Genomic DNA, 20,825 nt, shown 5'->3' on the forward strand with positions numbered 1-20,825 from the left:
CATCTGTGGATTAACTCACTGATGAAGTTAGACCCATCTGATCCACCCCCCTTCCAAAAACCCATCAACTGACAACTAAGACACCAGCACATGGCCACTGGGGACATTTTAGGTCCAAATCTTAGCACCTTCCTGGATTCCTGGCTGGGTAAGACACAGATGTCTGTGTCGGGGACCAACTCACTGCTGCCTCTGCTGTGGTGCTCCCTGCCTGGCTGTCATTCATGGACTCTTCCTCCTTTGCCTTGGGACTCTTCCAATCCCCAAGCAGTGACCACCTGGGTCACTTGTTGTGAGATTGTGCCCCTGAATTCAGCCTGCTTTCAGGTTGAGCCAACAGCTGTAAGGATGGGGCACCAGCAAGGTGCAGAAAACCAGAAGTCTTGCTTTAGGAACTGGGCAGGGAACCCCAACAGAGTTTCAGGGAAGAGATTTAGAATCTGAGCCCACCAAATGAACCAATATAGGCTATCAAGTGCAACCCAAATGGGTTCCAGGCTAGGGCACATCACTTGGCAGCTAAATACATCGTGATACTTGGATGGAGGAACTCAGCCTCAGATGTGGGAACCCAGGGCTCTGTGTTGGAGCCTGGGAGGGAGCCCAGGCTCTGGAGTGCTTACCCAAGGGTTAAATTTCAGATCCACCTCCTTTCTGCTGACCTGGACCCTGGACCTGCTGGAGCTGTGAGGGGCTTTACAGACGTCAAGTTGGAGGAGGGGTCCTGGTTAGTCTCAGCTAAGCTGCCAGGAGGGCAGCTGGGAGGTGGTGTGGAGGGACTCAATGCAGAGGGAGATGGGAGAGGGACATACCAGGGTCCCTCTGGCATGGCAGCCCTGAGTCCTGAGCAGGAAAAATGCAAGGAAGGACAGGGAGAAAGAGCAAAGCTCCCATCACGGGCAAGGCTGGGGAACAACATTTAATGGCAGCACTAAGGACTGGGTTCCTCTGGGCCAAGGTGTGGTGCCCTTGCTGATGGAGTGACTTGGAGCCTGTTTCTGGTGTCTTCCCCCTAGTATCTGCCCTGACTGGCCCTCAGCTTGTGGCTCACCCTTTCTTGGGAGACCTCTGAAGGGAAGACCTCTGAAGAGAAATGGTGACCTCCGAAGCCACCCAGACCACATCTGCCCTCGTCCCTGGTGTTTCAATTAGGTGATGCTGGCATGAGCATGAGAAGCTATCACTCTGGGGACCAGGACAGGAAGAGGGTGGTAGGTCACAGGGGACGATGTGGAGACAGGACAGCCCATAGAGTTATGGAAGTCTTCTCGGGTCAGGGCAGGAAGCAGAAGGTACAGTTACTTAGAATTCAAGGGGATGTGTTAATGAAGGGACTATTTACAAAGGCATGTGTGTAGGGAAACCATTTCTTGGCCCTCAGAACTTTGAGGCTCTTGTGGCTCTGGTATATGGAGAGGGTCACAGGACAGAAAGCTCAGAACCAGGTGGCTGCAAGCTTTCTAGTGCCTTCGGTTCATTTCTGGGTGATAAGTGGCCTCCTTGTCTCTGTGAAGAGAAAAGAAGCAGGGGTTTCCAACGTGACCTCTGTCCTCTGCCCTCCTGTTGGGAGTGCCCACTAGCCACACTCGCCTGGGAGCCAGGCAGAGACGGCCAGGGTGCTGACATGTGCAGGTAGCCCGGGGAGGGGGGGATGCAAAAGGAAGGAGTTGGCAAGGGACAGTGACCCAGATAGCAGGACCACTTTGTGTGAGAGCCAGAGGCCTGGAGCTTTGCTGTTTTGTGTCACTGGCCTGGGTGCATCTGTGGCCCACAATCCCACTCTGCTCTGGATGCCAGATCCTAGGACCCCACCCAGAGCTCCTGGGCCCCACTGTCCCCAGGACACCCTCCTTCCCGGTGGAGGCAGCCCTGGGTTCTGGCAGGGGTCTCTTTCCCTAGTACCTCTTCAGTCTCCTTCTTCTTGCTCCAGAAAAGGTAACATCTGGGCCAGGAAACTGGGTGGAGATGAATCAGTCAAGGAGCAGGCATGTCTTTCTTGGGGATGCTGGGGCTGGGAGCAATCACTCACCTACCTCCAGCTACAACCAGGGGCAGCAAAGTCCCGAAGCTCATGAGGATCATAACCCACTTTAGCTCTGAAGGTTCCTGGCTGCGGGTATGAAGGGGAGGAGCCCTGTATTGGGAAGCCAGGCAGGGTTGCCTCTGCTCAAGAGAAGACCACACATCCTTCTGTATTTGTCCACTCAGTCACTTATTTGCAAACATTGACACTGTCTCTATTCTGTGCCTGGTACACCTTAAGACAAGAGTGAGTCATAATTCTCTCTCTCCAGAAGGGGGACAAGCCAACAATTGTGGTGTGGTGTCCACAGGAAGTAGGATATGGCATGGGGCAGGGGAGATGATGGCAAAGAACACTGACAAAACTCCGAGGGTGGGAGCTGTCAGAGAAAACTGCTCAGGACATAGGACCTGGGAATGGACTGTGAAAGACAAATACGAGCTCAGCTCCAGTGATCATGGGCAAAACTGTTCTGGAAAGAGGACAGAGTTGTGGACAGGATCATGAAACCGCCCATCTGTTCAGAGTGTCCAGAGCTTTATGTGGCTGAGAGTCAGGGAGGTAGGACAGGAGCACCTGTTGCTCACAAGGGGACTCCGGGGAGTCTGGAAGCTATCTGAGGGAAGCTGGGAGCCACTGGAGTTGATAAACAGGGAATACCATGAGTAAGTGTTCTCCTTGAGAGTTTTCTGGTGGTGAAGTGAGGTGTAGCCAGGATGGGAAGAAGGCCAGATAGAAAAGGCTGCCTTAACCCAGGTGGGAGGTGAGGATGTCCTAGGAAGAGAGGAGGAGGTGAGAATGGATGTATCAGGGTACCCTTAAGAGTTACTTAGAAAGCTGTGGTGATCCCACATGGTCAGTCAGAGGGAGAAGGTAGAGCGAGATTCCCTGTTTGGAAGGGTGTGGCTGGGGACCTTTGCTGAGGAGGACCTTGAAGGCAGAGCAGGTCTGGAGAAAGTAGAGTTGGGTTTGGGCCAGTTTCCAGGCATCTGACTCTGAGAACCTCGGGAAAGATGGCAGCATAGCTCTGAAGCTGGACATGAGTACATCAAGGAATCCCACGGGTGCTACTTGCTCCTGGAGAAGGAGGAAGAGCAAGAAAGGTTCCAGGTTGGGAGAGGAGGAAGATGGGTAGAGAGAGCAATGGTCTTGGGGAGGAGAAGCACAAGGAGGGGGACTGGACGGGGAAAGGCCACCGACCTGGGCAGAGCACAGGGTCATTGCAAGACAGAAAGTGAGCCCTGCAGGTGGCGAACTCAGTGATCTTCATTTTAGATTTGATATCTGTGACAATGACAAGCAAGACCCCAGAGTGGGCAGAGACTGACATCCCCCACTGAGGCCCAGGACTGGGCCATACTCACCGCATGGCTCATTGCAGGCTGCCGAGAGAGGAGAGAGGGTGAAGAAACGGAGATGCTAGGGAGGCAGAAGAGCTGGGAGGGTCGGGGTGAGTGAGCAGGACATGGAGATGGTGTGGCAGGCGCCCAGGCTGCAGGCAAGCAAGGCTGGGGGCTTCTGGGAAGGCCCAGGAGGGCCTGCAGACTGGATTCTGTGGGATGAAGGGCTGAGGAAGGGGTGGGCAGGGGCAACCTTATCTCTCACCCTGCTCCCTCAGCTTCTCAGCTCTTTTGTTCAGCCTCTCAGCAAGGAGATCCTTGTGCATATCAGTCTCTTTCAGAAGTGATGTTTTGTCTGGGTGGAGCAGGAGGGGAAGATGCTTGGTTATACAACTTGCTTAAGGCAGAGATTTTAAACCAGTGTTTTCAAGCAGACATTCTGTAGAGCACACAGAGATACATCTCTCACCCTTGACTGGCCTTTTCCTATCCCATGACCAAAGCTGCCCCCTGGGAGTGTTTGGAGGCTCAAGCTCTGAAAACCCAAAACCTTGGGGCCCTGGGACACAGTTTCCTTACCATCTCTAAACTTCCCAGTGGCTTGGTCTACTTGGTTGAAGAATTTGGCTGTCTCCTCTTCTACAAGATCCTGATCTGATGAAGGAATGTGGGAAGGGAGAAAGTTAGGGAGGGAAGGGCCAGGGCAAGTGGAGAAGCCAGCCTGGATCTCTGTCCTCCTGGTTGTGCCTCACCAAGGTACCGGTGCTGGAGCAAGATGCTGTCCTCTTGGAAGAGGGAGTGGAGGCTCTTGGAGAGTTCTGTGGGAGGCCCTGGGGTGCCCCAGAGAATCTTCAGATCGTAGTCAATCGGGGCAGGCAAGTCTGACCAGCAGCGGAGACAGTTCTTCCCGCTAGCCCTGGGCAGGAGGCAGATGAGCAGGAGAGGAGCATCTTCTGGGCTCTTCCCTCTGCCGTGCACCCTGCCTGCAGTTCCATATGGAATGCTGGAGCCCTGTTACCCCAGGAACCACATTCTCTTGGAAGAACAAAAATAAATTCTACAGGGTTAGGGGAAGGTCAGCTGTGATGAACACAAGCTTTGGTGTCAGACTCCAGCGGGGCCCTGGTTGTGAGGTTACCTCTCTGGAAATGGGGCTCCTGGTGTTTGGTAGGGAGCGTTCTCTTGAGGATCCGGGTGATGACTGTGCTGTCTGGTGCTTGGTGCTCAGGTATCCTGATTGTGTTTATCCTGTATGAAGTAGCTCAGCAGAACTGGCATTCAAAAGGCTATGAAAGAGCAGCACACCAGGAGGATTAGGTGTGAGAGAAATGGGCAGCCATGGGGGAAACTGCTGGCAAATATACTTTCACAGAATATATAAAACAGTAGCTCTCTTGTGAACAGTAGCTGACTCTCAGGACAGTGTAGGCAGAGTGTAGGGGGCGTTCTAAGCAGAATGAGAAGTTACTTTTACAGCAGTTATTTTGTGCAATGTTTTCTGAAGAAAACCTTCTCAGTAAAGGAAAACTTTTGGGATCCTTGTGTCCTTCTGGATCCAAGCTTTGCCCTCTGCTCTGTGCTTTCAACTTTCTGAGCTCCTTGGGCTAGATTAGGAGCAGAGGAGAATCTTTCAATGTGAAGAAGAAACAAAAGCAACTGAGAATTCAAATCAAGGCAAACCTAAACTGCAGGGAAAGAGATACACTGGGAAGCAGAAGACTTAGAACTCCGCTACAATGAGACAGAATATTGCTTTCCTTAGATAAGTTGAGGCTGCTATGTAAAAGGAAAACAGAATGAGAATGAATTATCTGGAGGTTAGAAACATGACAGCAGAAATTTAAAATCTTAAAAACCTGCTTGAGAGATAAAAGTTTCAGAAATATCTCAGACATCAGCAAAAAAAATCAATGCGAAATAAGAAAGAAAAGATACTAAGATTAGATAATCTATGATGTCCAATATCCAGTGAGTTGAAGTTCCAGAAAGAAAATGGAGGAGAGGAAATTATTCTAACACAACTTCAATTACAAAGTATATCCAGAGAGGAATCATTTTGTACAGGGAGGGGGATATGGAGGGCAGGTATAAAGGATTGGTAATATAAAAAGTAGTTGTACTTGTAAATTTAGCTGCGTTAATCAGGTGGGCTCTGAGGCTAAAAGGATGTTCTCAGTCTTACTGAGCTGTTGCTCTCCCACCGGTTTTGGACAGAGTCAGGATTAGGGAATATCCCTGATTTTTATTGTTTTTGTTCTTTTGCTTTTCTGCTCAGGTAATGCCGCTGGAAAGGCACGCCGTGATTCCCTGGAATTCAGGGTAGGAAAAGCAGGTGTTCATTCGAGTGCTGCTCTGGGTAGGGTTTACAGCTGCATAACAGGCAAGCCCACTGCTTACAAAGTCCTCCCCTCCCAGCCACTCTGAGTTTGCCCCAGCCAGCCTGCGTACAGGTGGAGAGAGCAGGAAGCCAACAGCCATGAGAAAAAAGGAAATTTTGGACTGAAAGACATGAGTTTCCAGATTGACAGATCCTACCAAGAAGGAATTTTCATTCTAGGAATAAGAAAAATCCACCAAAGCATAGAGGAGAAATAGACCATATATAGTAATCAGCTACCAAACTGAAGCTAACACATGATGATGCAGTGCTTTCCATTTTGGGAAAAGTATTGCCGCCATACAATTTCACACTCAGCCAACATCAGTCAGGGAGGAAGAAAGACTAGTGCTAGCTCAGCAGGTGAGGTTAAATATGGACCTCTTCTACCTTTTCTCAGGAAATTATTGAAGGACGTGCTCCAACTAAGTTCAACAAGAAAGATGATGGTGGAGAAGTTAGGAAGCTGGAGTTCAACCCTGCAGGGAGAAGGAGAACTCCTGGGGAGCAGTCAAGGGAGACCTCAGGGTGACAGGGAGTCCAAATTCTCTCTGGGTGGAGGGAAACGTGTAGTGGGTAATTAGGTCAGCTACCTCTGCCTGCTGAATTCCATTTCTGGCTTTCTTTGCTCTTTCTCCATATCTTCTACTTTTCCCTGGCAGGTACTGTATAGTCTTTCCTCAGATTAGGGGTAATAAAGTCCAAACTCAGGTTTGAGTTATGGGGCTAGAATGATAAAAGTAAGTCTTATCTACTCTTGGCAAGAAATGGAAGGTTGTGCTTGGCACTAGGTCACCATGAAACCCTGCGTAGGTTCTGTGGGATACAGTCATACTTGATAGAATTCTATCCCGAGGTTTAGGGCTTGATGCCCTGGAGTCTTCCTTTCCCTTGATGGATGCTTTCCCTTTGGGGAACATGCAAAAACAGGAGTCAGGAGCTGCTCTGTCCCTGGCCCTGTACCAGCTCAGTTTCCTCCCACATTTGTATCATCTACTGGCTAAAGTGATACCCTTTGAAGTGGCAGCCAAACTTACAGTCTGGGGGAGCCTTTGAAATCCAACCCTCTGCCTATTACTGGTAGCTCTTATGAGTTGTAAATCACTATTTTTTGGTCCTGATTTCTCTTCTTATTTATAGTATAATTCATTGTTATCTACTTTGGGGGCAAGAATTTGGGGTCTGAATGAAGAGAAAAGCAGCCCTTGCCATTTCTAGACATCCCAAGAAGTTAGAATCTTCTCATGGGAAGATCACACCCTATCTTGTGCTTCTGTCACCCAGGCCTGTCCAAAACCTTCACACAGGACAGCTTATCCAGTGTGTGAAGTTGGAGATCAAGCTTCTCCTTTAAAGGCCAAATATCTTTCCAGTACAAGAAACTCTTTTAGATTCTTGTCATAGTGGATTTCCTGTTGCTTTAATAAAATATCTGAGACCTGGTGATTTATAAAGAGTAGAGGCTGATTTGGTTTATAATTCTGAAGGCTGGAAGGTCCAAGGGCATGGCAGGGACATCTATCCCACCTCTGGTGTGGGTCTTTTTGCTGTGTAGTAGCATTGTGGATGGCATTCTAGAGCAAGCAAGGCAGATAGAACCCATTTATAACAAAGGCTCTCCTCCCACAATCCAGTAATCCATTAAACCCCAAACAGTTAATCTGCTCCTGAAGACTGAACTTGAATAACCAAATCACCCCTCGGGCCTCATCTCCAAATACCATTAACATAAGAATATGAGGTTTACTGTGCTAACTCAAGAAATCTGGTGACATATTCAAACCACAGCAATTCCTACTTAAAATCTGCTTTTATGTCTCCCTCACACTAATTGCTTCCCTCTCAAATCGTCCTTTTTTTTACTAAAGCGGGACAGAATGTATAATCAGATCACCCCTCACTTTGGCGTTTGAAATCCTCCTACTGCAAGTAAAGGTTTCCCCATGCCTTAGTTTTCTCTTGCTGAGTAACAAGTCACCACAAAGTTAGTGGCCTATAGCAACACATGCTTATGCCATGGTGTCTGCTCAGAAAATCTCACAAGGCTGAATTCTAGAAGTCAGGTGGGTTGCATTCCAGTTTGGAGCTTTGGAATTTTCTTTGAAGCTCACATGGCTGTTGTGTTAGTTGGCTTTCTGTTCCAATCAAATACCTAAGATACTCAAATTAGAAAGAGGAAAAACCTGCTTGGCTCGCAGTTTTAGAAGTTCCAGCCTCCGAAGGATTGGCCCTGTTGCTCTGGGTTTGTAATGAGAAGGATGGAAATGTGGGGACCACATGGCCGAACAACCTGCCCACTTTATGGTGACCAGGAAGTAAAGGGAAAGAGGAAGAGACTAAAGCCCTCAGGTCTTCAAAGTCATGTGCTCATGACCTAATACTTCTGCTAGGCCCCACCTTCCAAAAGCTCCATCACTTCCCTCCAGTACTGCAGGCTGAGCACTGAGCTTTAACAGATGGGTCTTTGTGGGGTGCATTATCCAAACCTGATTGGGCTTGTGGCTGTGGGACTGAGCTGCAGGCTGCTCTCTGCAAGAAGTCACTAGCAGTTCCTGCTGTGTGGTCCTCTCCACAGGCTCTCTCATCTTTTGGATTTCTTTCTTTGGGAAGGGCCCAAACCCTGTCAAATAGGCCATTTTCAAGATAAGCTCTGTTTGTTAATTCAAAGTACGCTTGTTTGGGAGTTCAGTGATATCTACAAAAGGCCCTCTGGTTTGTGTACCATACAACCTAGTCCCAGAAGTGAAATCTGTTATACCCCAATGCTTCCCTATGCCCAATTGGAGAGAATTATACAGGGTACAAACACCAGGGGCAGGAATCTTGAAGGCCATCTCAGAATCCTGCCAGCCATAATTCCGAACCTCTCACTTATCAACCCTCTGGGCCTGTGACAGCGTCAGCACCCCTTCCTCTATCATCAGCCACTGATGTGGGTTAGGAAGTTAGCTCGCTACACCCCCTCACTGTGAACCTAAGTTAGTTGGAAGGACAGCTGAAATGTAACCTTTGACACACAGTGGACATCACAGGTTCAGGTCAAAGTTCTCCATAAGAATATCCTTTAAACACCAACAATAAGCTCTGGGGTCTTCAGGCTACCTTTTCTTCTCAACAACCTATGAAATATAGGGGTTTCCACTCTGTCTTCAGATTTGATAATTCAGTATAACAATGCAAAGAACCCAGGACAGCACTCTAATTATGATTACAGTTTTATCATAATGGAGACAAATCAGGACCAGCCAAATGCAGAGACGCGGAGGAGAGGATACGACTGGAAGTTCCCACATGCATGTTCTCAGATGCATTGCTATCTTGATACACTGATGTATAACCAACCAGAGAGCTTACACAAGCCTCAGATCCAGAGTTTTTAATGGGATTTCATTATTGTAGGTGTCATTGATTGAATCATTGGCCATTGATTGAGTTTAATCTCCAGGCCTTCCTGGCTTTACTGGAGGCTGGGCTGAGATTTTGTAGCAGAGATGGTCAACCCTCCAATCACATGGTGATCTTTTTGGTGTGGCCAGTTCTCCTGCTAAGTTATTCATTTTGTGCGAGTGTCTTGGTTACTTTCTTGTTGTTGAGGTGAAATACTTGACACAAGTTAAAGTAGGAAAGGTTTATTTCACCTCACAGTTGGTAGAGGAATCAGTCCATAGTCAGGTGGCTCCAAGGCAGGGTGACATGGCAGAGGAGAAACAGCTCATGGCATGGCAAACAGGAAGCAGAGAGTGGTTAAGGAGGAGGCAGAAAGACAGACCTTTCCAGACCACACCTCAGAACCCAGCACCTCCACCTAGTTTTACCTTCCAGCATCACATTTAGCTTTAAACTCATGTTCCTATCACCTCCCCAAAGCCCCATCTATGGGCACATGAGGCTTTGGGGGACATCTAGATATAAATCTTAATAGTGACTGACTAGGTATGGTCAGGTAAGGTCTTGTGAGCCCTCCATGAGTAACAAATATTCTCCTATCACTCAGGAGATTCTAAGAATTTCAAGGTTTTCTGTTAGGAACCAGGGACAAAAGATAAGTATACACTTCACTGAACAACAGTAGCACATAAAGTCACTATTACCCATTAACATTGGCATATGAAGTTACCTGGATTGGGGCTTTATAATACTTCTGGGGTCTCCTGGAATCTTCTGGGAGGCTGTCAAGTCCTGAGCACAAGCTTCTGCTTCCAAGAAGGTGAGCTGTGAGGATACTAGGACAATGGCAGTGAGAGAGCGAGGTACAACCGGACATTACATGGACATCTGTCTTAACAAAGTGCACAATTAAATCTACTCACTTGGTTCACGAGATCATCTTAGAGGTCATTGTCTTACACATCCTGATCAGCTATCACAAGGAACTTTGGTTGAAAGGACATTTGACAAATCCAAGAGGTTGGTATCTGGCTGGTCAATGCTTTTACAAGAGGTTAGATTTAGTTGTTTGATATTTTTAAATAAAAAATTACAGAAAAATTCATTACCAGATAAGCCGTCATAAATGAAATATTCATTTCATTTTCTTTCAGGTTAAAACTTTTGTCTTGAAATGCTTTGTTGTATCTACTTAGAATGATCAGTGGGGATGCCTGAGGGGATTTCTCCTGGACTTGCTGGTAGAGAACATTAAAATTTCATGAAACCACTCATGTAATTTTAATGACCATCAAAAGAATTTTGACTGAAATTGGAAGGAATTTTAAGTGAATGATGCTCCTGGGAAAGATTGGAAGCATCAAGAGTCAAGGTCAAGGATCTATAGGGCACCGTCCTATCTATCCCTGTGGCAGAGTAGAGACGTTCTGTGCATAGTCAGGGGCCGTGGCCAGATGGCCTGAAAGAAAAAGAGCTGCCTGCCATCTCCCTGCTGTTCTGGAGGATGACGCAGGCTGGAGCTGGGCATGGACTGGAGAAGGACTCAGCGCAGCCAGTAATCTCCATGGAACCTGATGAGGCCCCAACTTGGGCTTGGTGTTCTCCTGCTTGGGCCTCTGCACTCAGTCTCCCTTTCTCTGAAGTTATTTCCATCTTGTCTCTACCCTCCTCAGCTCTTGAATCCTAAAGACTACTCAGATGTTTCTGTGTGCAGTAATTTCCATATCTCTGATTTCTGTCATGGCCCAAGTTTATGTTTTTAACCAGGCAATTAATTACACACTCACTGTGACATGCTTGCTGTTGTTAATTTACAGGGTTGTTGGAATCTGACCAAGCTATGGTTTCCTCAGACCTTACCAGCCTTCCTCCAAAAATAGGGTCACAGTCGTCACAACATTTCTGCAGGTCATTTCCTTTTTCTCAATGTCTTGGCTCTCTTGGCTTTCCTGCTGCCAGTGGTCAAGGCACATCCCCCATGAAGCCATGAGCTTACAGTCCATGTGGCTCATCTGTGACTTCTGATCTCTCGGTGGAGGTGATGTCATCCACCGCTCCCTACATACGACGTCCTCAACTTCTTGCCTGTTTCGGTGGCAGCAGGTCCTGACTCCTAGATGGGAACCCAGAGCTCTATCAGTTGCCTTTAAGGAGTCTTGGACACCCAGAGAAGAAAGGGAAATGGCTCCTTTCATTCAACCACAAACCCAAAGCAGAATGTCTATGTTCCAAGGCTCTGCTGTGATTCTGAGGTCTCTTGCTGTCCTCTGGTGGAGATGTCCTTAAAGCAAGTTTGCTCATGTTCCCTCTTTGTTCCTGAAAGTAGGTCCCTTTCATGACACTCCTTGTGTGTAAGGACAAGGCCTCACAGATGTCTTGGAGACAGATGTGACATCTAAGATAACTGTGACAGTAGGGACAATGGCTACAGTCACGCTTGTCTATATTGGTCTGGATGAAATGATGCTGTAGTTCTCAAGTGGGGTGTTCATTTTTCCAGGAGAAGCAGGCAGAGATAGACATCCACTGGGCCTGAGATGGGGATGTCTCCCTGCTCTCATGGAATCCCCATGGGCCCTTGGTGTTTGCTTGAGTTGTGGTTATAGCTTGAGACGAGAGCATCTTTTCTTCTGCCTGATGATGAGCTGGCTGTCAGGGGTTTTGTGATAAACACCTAGATCAGGAGCATGTAGTCAATGCCAGGATGTTGGACATCTTTTAAGGTCAAAGGGGCCTGCTTCTCATTCATTCAGAATGAATCTCTGGCCTTTCAGCACACATTTCTTAGGGGTGGTAACTGCACAGAAGGTCTAGAGCCCCTGATCCAATTGGGTTGCTTTGTCAGGCCAGGCAGGGTGGAGGCAGTGCTCCCTGGGTGGGACAGGAGAGTCCAGCCACTAGGAACATTGTTATAAAGGTAGATCAGTTTGGTCCCTGGATCTTACTAGTTGCACTTGTTCCCTTCCCAGGTATGGCAAATGGTTTTTTTCCAAAGAAGATGGAACCCTATGTTTCACCCGCATACTCTTTGGCAAAAGGAACTGGCTATTCTTTTGTCAGGAAGTGGGATCTTTCCTCTCCTTTTGATCTGGCTTGGCCTTTGTGACTCAGTTGTAAGAACAGAGCACAGGAGAAATGACTGTGCCTCCCAGAGCAGCATCCACACAGTCCTGGTGTTTCCTCTGGTCCTGCTGGAATGCGCACTCTGGATGCTTACTCTCGGGATGCTCCTTCTTGGAACACAGCTACTGTGGCACCCAGCCTGCAGTTCCCGGTGGATCCTTCTCACGTCGTTCTGGCCCAGAGCCAACATGAGATCAAAGCTATCTCAGGATGATTCCATCCCCCAGACCATGTGAATGGCCCAGTTAGTTCCCCAGGCATTGTGAAGCAGAAAAAAGCCACACTCGGGCCCGTGTTCTTTTGCTCAGCAGTGATTCTGGGAACATAGGGCTGTATGCAAAGGTTACAGCACAGCACAGCAGAGAAATTGCCTCGCTAAGGGTGCTTTGCAGACTGGGACTAGATGGCCCCGGTGAGGAAAGAGACTCACAAGGTCGCTTGTTGCTGCCCAAAAGCCTACCCCTGTGGATGGAGAAGCCGGAGTCACCGTGTGAACTCGCATTACATCTGTCAGCTACACGGAGGGCCACAGGCCTAGGCCCCCAGTTGAATGAACACTAAGTCCCCTCCTACCCACACCTACCATCCAGGAGGCACAGCAGGTTCACTCCAGGGCTTTCTTTCAGGGATAGGGTGGTGGAATGAGGAATAAATGTGCATGCAGTCTTTGCTGGGCTGATTCTAGGCTTGAATTGTGCTCTGACATTTTCTTGCTGCAAAGTCTTTGACCACATTCTTTCTGTGTCTGAGCTACAGTTTCCTCCTCTTTAAAATGGAGAAAATGAAAATGCTATCTCTTGAGTGTTTGAGAAGAGCTGTGTCAAACTTTTAGCATAATGTAGGCCCTCATCTATGGAAGTCCCTGGAGGCAGCTGGGGTCCAGTTCATTTGTGATAACCAAACATTAAGAAATGTGTGCTGTGTGTCAGACATAAGCTTAATGTTAAGCCCCTCAGACACACCATCTCTGGTCGGGACCAGCAGGCCTAGGGTCAGGGCATGGTGCTTCTTACCTAAGGGTCAACCATCACCAACCATGCGAGCTGAATGCTATTGGTGTTTTCATCTGGAAACAGTTATTTAAGCACTCATGCTAGCAGGAAGATGGGCAGCTACTCTGGGGCTGGAGTCAATGGCAGTCTCTTGAGTTTTGAAGGCTGTGAAGGGGGCTGCTGTGGGCTGGGCACTAGCAGAGATTTCTCTGAGGCCCAAGGAGTGGCCTCATGACAGAGGAGCCCAAGGTTGTGGCTGCCATGTGCCCAGCTGCTTGCAAGGTCCACATGGGGAGCTGCAGAGATGATAGGATGAATGCAGTTTCCACAACCCGGGGAGGTGGTGATTGCTCTTTGAGGACTTGTGGAGTTAGGGAATCCTCGGTGTGAAACAAACGACACATGGTCCACCCTTGAGCAGATGCTCAGGAAGGTCACGTGGTTGTTCTTCGGTCTGGGTTGTTGGTTTAGCAGCCACATGGAGGGCACATGAAGATCCTGACTCTGCTTCCGGCTGGTGGGCTAGGCCACCGATGTCACTGCCCACCTGGTCCGGCCCTTGCCTCCCATGACTCTTGATTGATTCTCTTCCCAGATCTTCACCCTTCCTACTCTTGGCTACGTCCCAGGACTCAGCAGAGCTGTGAAATGTGTTTGCTGAAGTTTCCAGCAAAGTGATAAAGAAGGTGATCTGGCTTTGGACATCTCCTCTCAGCTCCTTGGAGCCCTGAGCATCACAGTCCTTCTCAGGCTCTAAAGCCCTGTGTTCGCACCACCTCCAGCTGCCTTTGGGGAGAAGATCTTCTCTTGCACCACTTGCTTCTCAATATGCGCATGCACGTGCCTTCCTGCCAGGGCGTGTGACTTCCTTCTGTGGCACAAGGGCCCTGATCTGGCAGAAGCAGACATCAGGCAGTAATGTGAGCAGTGGGGCATGACTCTAAATACACGAGGAGCTTTGCTCATCCACTTCTCACCTCTGGCTCTGTGGCCAGGTTCCTAACAGGCCATGGACTGCGGTTTGGGGATCCCTGGTTTATAGGATTTAAAAGGGCTCTGAACTCATACAAAGCTCCCACCTAGAATATCATCACATCCTCAAGAAACCGAAGGAGGAAATGTGTGGACACAGTAAAGGACCCTGGCCATTGTCTTCCTTCCTCTTGTCCCTCCCTCCCTACTCTGTAGCTTAGCTGGAGTGCAGCTGAAAGAGAAAAGAAAGCAGCTTGGCAGGGGTCCGCTTACACCTGCCCACTGTGTGTGAGATACTGAGAAAGCATTCCTGTCCTCAGTTCATACGTGGAGAAAGTGGGACTCAGAGCAGTCAGGGGCCTGCGAGGGCCATGGCTGGGAACCTTGAGGCCCTAGTCCTGAGTTCTGTACGGTCCCGGGTTCCCTCAGGAAGTGACTCCATCAGAAAATCCCAGGGTATTTAAGTCTCTCAGCATTAATTAACATAGCTGGCTGTGCCTCCCGGTTTCTGGACCCGATGCCAGGGGCAAGGCCTGCTGGTTGGGGTTTGGTGTGGCCCTGGTGGCCAGGGAGCAGTGGGCTAGGACCAAGGGGAAGACACACTAGATGTAAGGGCCTATGGATAACGGCCCAGAGGAGCGGGTGTTGGGTATTTGAGATGGGAGCCCGACCACTAACCCTCTCCTTTTGAGAATTGGGGGCTTAGACTGCTGTGGTTGGAGCAGCTGTCCCTGATGGCTCTTTCTGCAGCATGGGGTCCCATCATTCCAACAGGCCCTGATAAGCATCTGCGATTTAATCCAGCCTTTCTGTTTTCTGTCTCCCCTGGCATTTCGTCTAGGGGCTCTCCCTGACCTACTCTCACTCACTTCAGCCCCGTCCAGCCCCTGGTGAGGGCAGGAGAGGCTGGGAATGATTAACCATCAAGCTTTGCAGACATTGCAGCCCTGTCTTCTCAGTAGCCATGTGTGGCAAGAATGTCTCCATTTCAAAGATAGAGACACTGAGGCATGGGGGGAATAGAGTGACTTGTCTAAGCCTGCCCACTTAGTAATGGGCCAACCATGGTATGGCCCAGGGGTCTGCCCTAAGGCCAGTCCTGCGTGCACACCACTGCCCAGAGAACAGACGGGCTGGAGATGAAGGGGCTGTGCAGGGTACAGGCAGCATCTGGCCAAGATCCTGGTGGCCTTTCTGCTGATGCAGGCCTAGAGAGAGGAAGGCTCCTGAGGGACAGGGCCCTCTGCAGCGAGTGAGGGGTTGGGATCTGTCTTTGGAGGCAGTGGGCTTGGTCCAAGGGTGGGAGTCCCCCAAGTGGACAGAGTAGAGAGATCTACCGGGGCCCCAAGGGAGGATGCCACAGCCTCTAAGGAAGGTTATTCTCTGCTAGGTAGACTTTGGAAGACTCACCTTCATAAGGAGCAACATTCTGACACTTACAATCTGGCACTGTAGAGCACTGATGGGGGCAGGATCCAGAGCCAGGGAGATTCTGATGGGATCAGCATAGCTGCCACCATGCCATTCACCTGTTAGCAATGATAATGGAGAACTAGTGGGAATTTTTTAAAAAAATTCATGCAAAGGTCTAACACAGTGCCTAGCACAGGGATCCTGGCAATAGTGCTAGCAGGTGCTATTGCTAATGCTGTGCAGTGGGGATTGGGGGTGGTGGGGAGTGGGGTTGGGGGCAGTGTGATCTCGTAGTGAGTGAGTAACACCAGCATAGATTGAAGTCCCAACAGCACTTGACAGGACCACCAAAGCCTGGGAAAGTCATCTTGACCCACTACTTAGACAGAACAAAGTTGTACCTGCTCCCACTGAGATGTGGTGTCTTGGTCCCCAGCAGAGCCCTTCCTTGTCAGTCTTACCCTACAAAACACGAATGCTTACAAAAGAAGACACGGTAGTCCCAAAGGGCCCTGGAACCTGCCCAAGAGCACCCAGCTCATCAAAGACAGACTCCAAAGTCAGATGAAGGGTCCTAACCATGATCGGCTTCCACCTTAATACTCCACAGTAGAGGTCTCTGTGAAAGCACCAGTCTCCCTGTCACCCTGTCACCCTGCTCTCCAAGCTGTGTGCTGAGGAGGTCACACTGTTCACACATAGTAAGGGAACCTCTGTGAGTCACAAATTCCTACTAAAACCTATAATGGCGGATGAAGGCAGAAAGCCTCAAAGGATAAGACAAGATCACAGCCAGGGACACCTGGATCAGATTTCAACTAGATGAAGACTATAGTCTCGGTCATCTCACTCCTGGGTGGATTAATTTAACCCTTATTAAGGATTAACATAATACCTTATTTGGAGAAGTCCTTGAATAATTCCACCCTTCTTGAGTACTCCCCTCCTTTCTTCTGATAACCAAATATTTATTTTATTTTATTTTTTGTCTTTTTGAGACAGGGTCTCACTATGCAGTTTGGGCTGCCCTTGAGCTCACTTTGTAGCCCAGGCTGGTCTTGAACTTGTAGTGATCCTCCTGCCTCAGCCTCCCAAGTGCTGGGATTACAGGCATGTGCCACCACGCCCAGTCTATCTGATAACCAAATAAATATGGGCCACCCAGAGAAGGTCGTGGTCTTAGCCCTGAGAGAATTTTGGATTCTGTGAGAAGGCTTTGATCCTCCTGGAGCCCTGAAATCGTTCCATTAGCCTCTTTTTATTTAGCCTTCACTGTACACTCGTTTGGGAGATTGCAGACCTGATCAGTCTGCAGTAACTAAGGGATATTATTAACCTGATACTCATCCACATTCCTCTGATGGGCTCCAGGGTCCACTGAAGCAAAGTGTACAAAAACTCCTTTTAACTGCCTGGTCATGTGGCTTGGAATCAGGCCCCGCAGGATTATTAGAGCCATCCATCTTAATTATACTGAAAATCACTGATGCACTTTCCATAGGAACACTCATTCACAAGCTTCAGTGCTGGGCCCAGGGCCTGGCAGGGCTCTCACTAGCTGGGGGTTATTTTCCTCATACTGTGTTTCTTTGTTCTCCTTCCCTTGAGGGCATGGTGAGCAGGGCGCTTCCCCTCCCCTTTCTTGGCAGGTGCTGATTCTCCATATTTAGTCCTGTAGTTAACCTTCTGCTCAACCCTATGGGTGCAGAGGCTCAGAGAGGCTGAGTAACTTGCCCAAAGCAGCACACTAAGGAGTGTTGGCTCCAAGAAGAAAAGCTCCTCTTCTGCTTTCCACTGGTGCCTCACAGACACCTCCCGACGCCCGCTGTCCCCAGTGTGGAAATTTCAGTTCTGTGGCAGGAAGCAGTAATGACGAGAAATCACTTCCTCACCAAATGCAAACCCTGCCAATAACCCCAGAAGGCATATCTACACCACACACAGGCACACGAACCGCACGCACCCATATACATGCCGATGAGGGACACATGATATATACACGTATATACGTGAATAGCCATTGTCATTTTCTGTGTGGTCTGTCTGTCTCTGTCTCCCTTCCTCCACACACAAATCCTTCCCCTTCTATTACAGGGCCTGGGCGTCTCCACTAGAGCACCTTTATGTGGGGTTAAGGGTGAATCTTCCACTCCCCATTCCCATGGGATCTGTGCTGAAGGTGACACTAAACCCGCCTGTGATCTGCCCAAGAATAAGCTGTGCTCTGGTGTCAGTCTTGGGAGTCGCCTGTGAGACCAGAGCTGAGGGAGGCACTGGAGTGTGGAGTCCAGAGCATTGTGGGAGCTCAGGTCTGGGGGTTCTGGCCCAAGGGGGCCTTTCCTCTAGATCTGGAGCACATAGAAAGCAGAAGCCAAAAGACAAATATAGGAAGTCAGACAAAAAAGTTTGGACAGTATGTACCAAGAGAATGCCATTTTGCTCAAGGAGAAAAAGGCTGGGCTCTAAGCTTTGAAGGATTCAGTCAGACAAGGAACTGAGGCGGAGGGAGGCCTGGGGTGGGAGGCGGGGAAGGTGGAGGAGGAAGCGGAGCTCTGTCTTAGGCCAGCAGGTGGCTGGGGAGGGGATTGTGAGGTTGAGGAGTGGCTGGGGGAGACCAGCAAGGTGATCCTAGCAGGATTCAGATATTATCACTCAGATATTAGCATGGCTTACTTCCTAAGGGAAGCTCAGGGGCAGGTGTCAGAACCAAGTCCCTCCTGTGGCAGGGAGGCTGGCAGGAGACTCCTGCACCTGTGTACAGGCAAGAGCAGCTGAAGCCAATCCAGGCAGGTGTAGGGGGATGGTGGGGATGGCACCTAGTCCTGCCACCTGCTGAGGAGTTAGGGGGCATTTTGAGGCTCTGGGTGATGGAGTGATGTCATGGGGTGGGACCAGCCCTGTGGAGCCAGATGCTGCTGGCCTCCTGCTTGCATGTGGGTTAAAGCAGGGGAGCCTGGACGTTGGGCTTGTGGGGAGGGTAGGCTGCCTTGGGGCAAGCAGAGGTCACTCAGCCCCCTTACTTGCCCCTGGGTTCAATGCAGCAGTCCTCAGAGGACAAGGCCATAGAAGTGCTGTCCAGCATAGACTGCTAAGTATTATTACCATGTGGACTGGCTCCTGATGCCCTCACTTGCCAGCAATACCCTGGGCACTCTGGGGCAAGGTGTGCGGTGTCCAGGGCTTGCAGAGCCATCCTTAGAAGAGCAACAGGTAAGCAGGCTGGTGGACAAGACACCACTCTGAGCGCTGCAGGCCCTGAGAGCTGCTACCCTGTGGACTCAGCGTGGGAGAGCTGCTCAGGCAGAAACTTTCAAGAATAGAGAAATAATTCAAGAGTCCACAACCCAGTCTGACAGTGTGGGGTATGAGGAAAGAGCCAGGTCTGAGAGGCCCTGAGCCCTTCGTCACCCAGGCATGGGGGTTGAGTGAAAGTGTGGGCTTGATTACCCAGGCGGGGTCTGGAGCTCGCAACCCCAGCTCACCCTAGCCCAGCAGGCCCTGGGTTCAGAACAGCAACTCCTCTCCCCCTCTAGCAGCAGAAGCCTGGGGCTCAGAAAAGAAGCACTCATTTGTTCAGGGCCTTGCACAGTGCTGAGAACTCACAGGTGCACATTCTGGCCCCACGGGAAGAGGGCGCCTAGACAGAACTGACAACTGCTATGGGAGGGGAAGGTGGGCCCCTCTGGGCCTGGTGTGCAGACCCTGCCCTTTGGCTGCAGCCACTGCCTCCTCGGCTCACTTCCACCTCCTCTGTCTTGTCCTGTCTTTTCCGCACTCAGAGGCTGTGGTGTGGGTAAAGGATTTCTAGAATGATGGCGCATTGGTCAAGGTTTTCCAGAGAAATAGAACCAGTGGGATACATGTATGTATGTATGTATGTATGTATCTGTCATTTATATCTATCTATCTATCTATAATATCTATCATCTATGATCTATCAATCTATGGTCTATCTATCTATGATCAATCATCTATCTATCTATATCTGTCTAACTATCTATCATCTATCTATCTCTTGTCTATCTATCTATCATCATCATCATCCTCATCATCCTCATCCTCATCCTTCATCTGTTGGAGTGGCTCAAGTGTTATGGAGGGTGACAAGCCCCAAATCGGCAGCACTGTCATTCCAGCTTCAAGGCCGCAGGCAGGGAGAATCTCGTGTTGACAGGAGGCTCTGCCTTTAGTTCTCTCTAGGCCTCTGACTGTTTGGTTGAGGCCCATCCACATTATGGAGATCAATCTGCTCTACTCAGTCTACTTCTTTAATGGAAATCCTGTGCAGAAACACCTTCACATACATATCCAGAATAACATTTGACTCAGTATCTGGGCACCTTAGGGCCGAGTCAACTTGTTACATGACATGAACCTTCATGCTGGCATGGATGAAGAAGGAGGTGGTAGAGATGCTGCAGGCCTGAGCAGAAACTCCAGTTTTCTCAACTAGAATAGGCAAGCTGTGAGCATGAGAAGCTAGCAGGTCAGTGCCATCTAGGCACCAGTGATGTGCTTGGCCCATGATGGCTCCCTGTCAGATTCACACCAGTCAGCCTTGATGTCCAGCCAAGAAAGGACACAAGCAGTGGTGATACCAATGCCTTTAAGCACTTATCAGCTGCTTCTCTGCCAGGATCACTGCACACGCATCTGTAGCTGATATCTGTAGGACTGAAGGTGATCCCTGAGATACCATCTGTTCCCCTGGGCCCAGAGAGCCCCCATTCATGGATCTGTGAGGTCCCTATGAACTCCAGTGTCAATTGGCTCCTCAGAAGCTGACTTCATCTGGGGCCAGAGAAAAGAGTGGTGGTTATGGGCAAGGCTCCACTGCTACCAGGGTCTCTGTGTAGGGGGAAGACTGCAGCATTTCTCTCTCTTTTGTGTTGAGGGGTTCTGGTCTGGGCTCAGCTCCCAGCCCCATGTTCTCATTGTGCTCCTAAAACTAAGTCTGGTGGGAGAACAGCAGACCTCTTGTTAATTGCATGGAAAGATTTAGAGTGACTTGAAGATGAACTACTTGAAGCTGTCAGAGGGAAAGGGTGTCTGGCTGGCAAAGAACTGATTTGGGACAGGTTTCATTTGCCCCCTTCACTCACCTTTACCTGTGCTGTCAAAAGAGGTGATACGTTGGGAACAAAATGATGACCATGGGAGCCAGGCCTATGGAATGGCTAGACCCTGCCATCCCAGAT

General features: G+C 49.4%; 1 protein-coding gene across 1 annotated transcript; it reads right to left on the bottom strand.

Moving 5' to 3' along the window:
- Window positions 1–1,302: 1,302 nt before the first annotated feature.
- Window positions 1,303–12,440, bottom strand: LOC102007088. Its single transcript, XM_013521036.1, has 8 exons — window positions 12,345–12,440; window positions 4,116–4,374; window positions 3,943–4,017; window positions 3,629–3,718; window positions 2,684–2,797; window positions 2,034–2,110; window positions 1,903–1,955; window positions 1,303–1,506 (listed from the first exon to the last, which is right to left on the bottom strand). The coding sequence occupies exons 1-6, from the start codon at window positions 12,438–12,440 to the stop codon at window positions 2,091–2,093; spliced, it is 654 nt and encodes a 217-aa protein (XP_013376490.1). The 3' UTR covers window positions 1,303–1,506; window positions 1,903–1,955; window positions 2,034–2,090.
- Window positions 12,441–20,825: the final 8,385 nt, after the last annotated feature.

This window comes from Chinchilla lanigera, unplaced genomic scaffold, assembly GCF_000276665.1.
Source record: "Chinchilla lanigera isolate Chin_1 unplaced genomic scaffold, ChiLan1.0 scaffold00058, whole genome shotgun sequence".
In the NCBI taxonomy this organism is placed as follows: Eukaryota; Metazoa; Chordata; class Mammalia; order Rodentia; family Chinchillidae; genus Chinchilla; species Chinchilla lanigera.

Bases quoted from the DNA above. Each gene is read 5' to 3' on its own strand.
- LOC102007088 (XM_013521036.1), bottom strand. From the start codon at position 12,440: ATGTTGGCTCTGGGCCAGAACGACGTGAGAAGGATCCACCGGGAACTG. The intron at 4,018-4,115 runs GTGAGGCACAAC...TTCCTTCATCAG, and splicing joins GCTCCAGCACCGGTACCTTG to ATCAGGATCTTGTAGAAGAG. The intron at 2,111-2,683 runs GTATTCCCTGTT...TCATACCCGCAG, and splicing joins AAGGAGAACACTTACTCATG to CCAGGAACCTTCAGAGCTAA.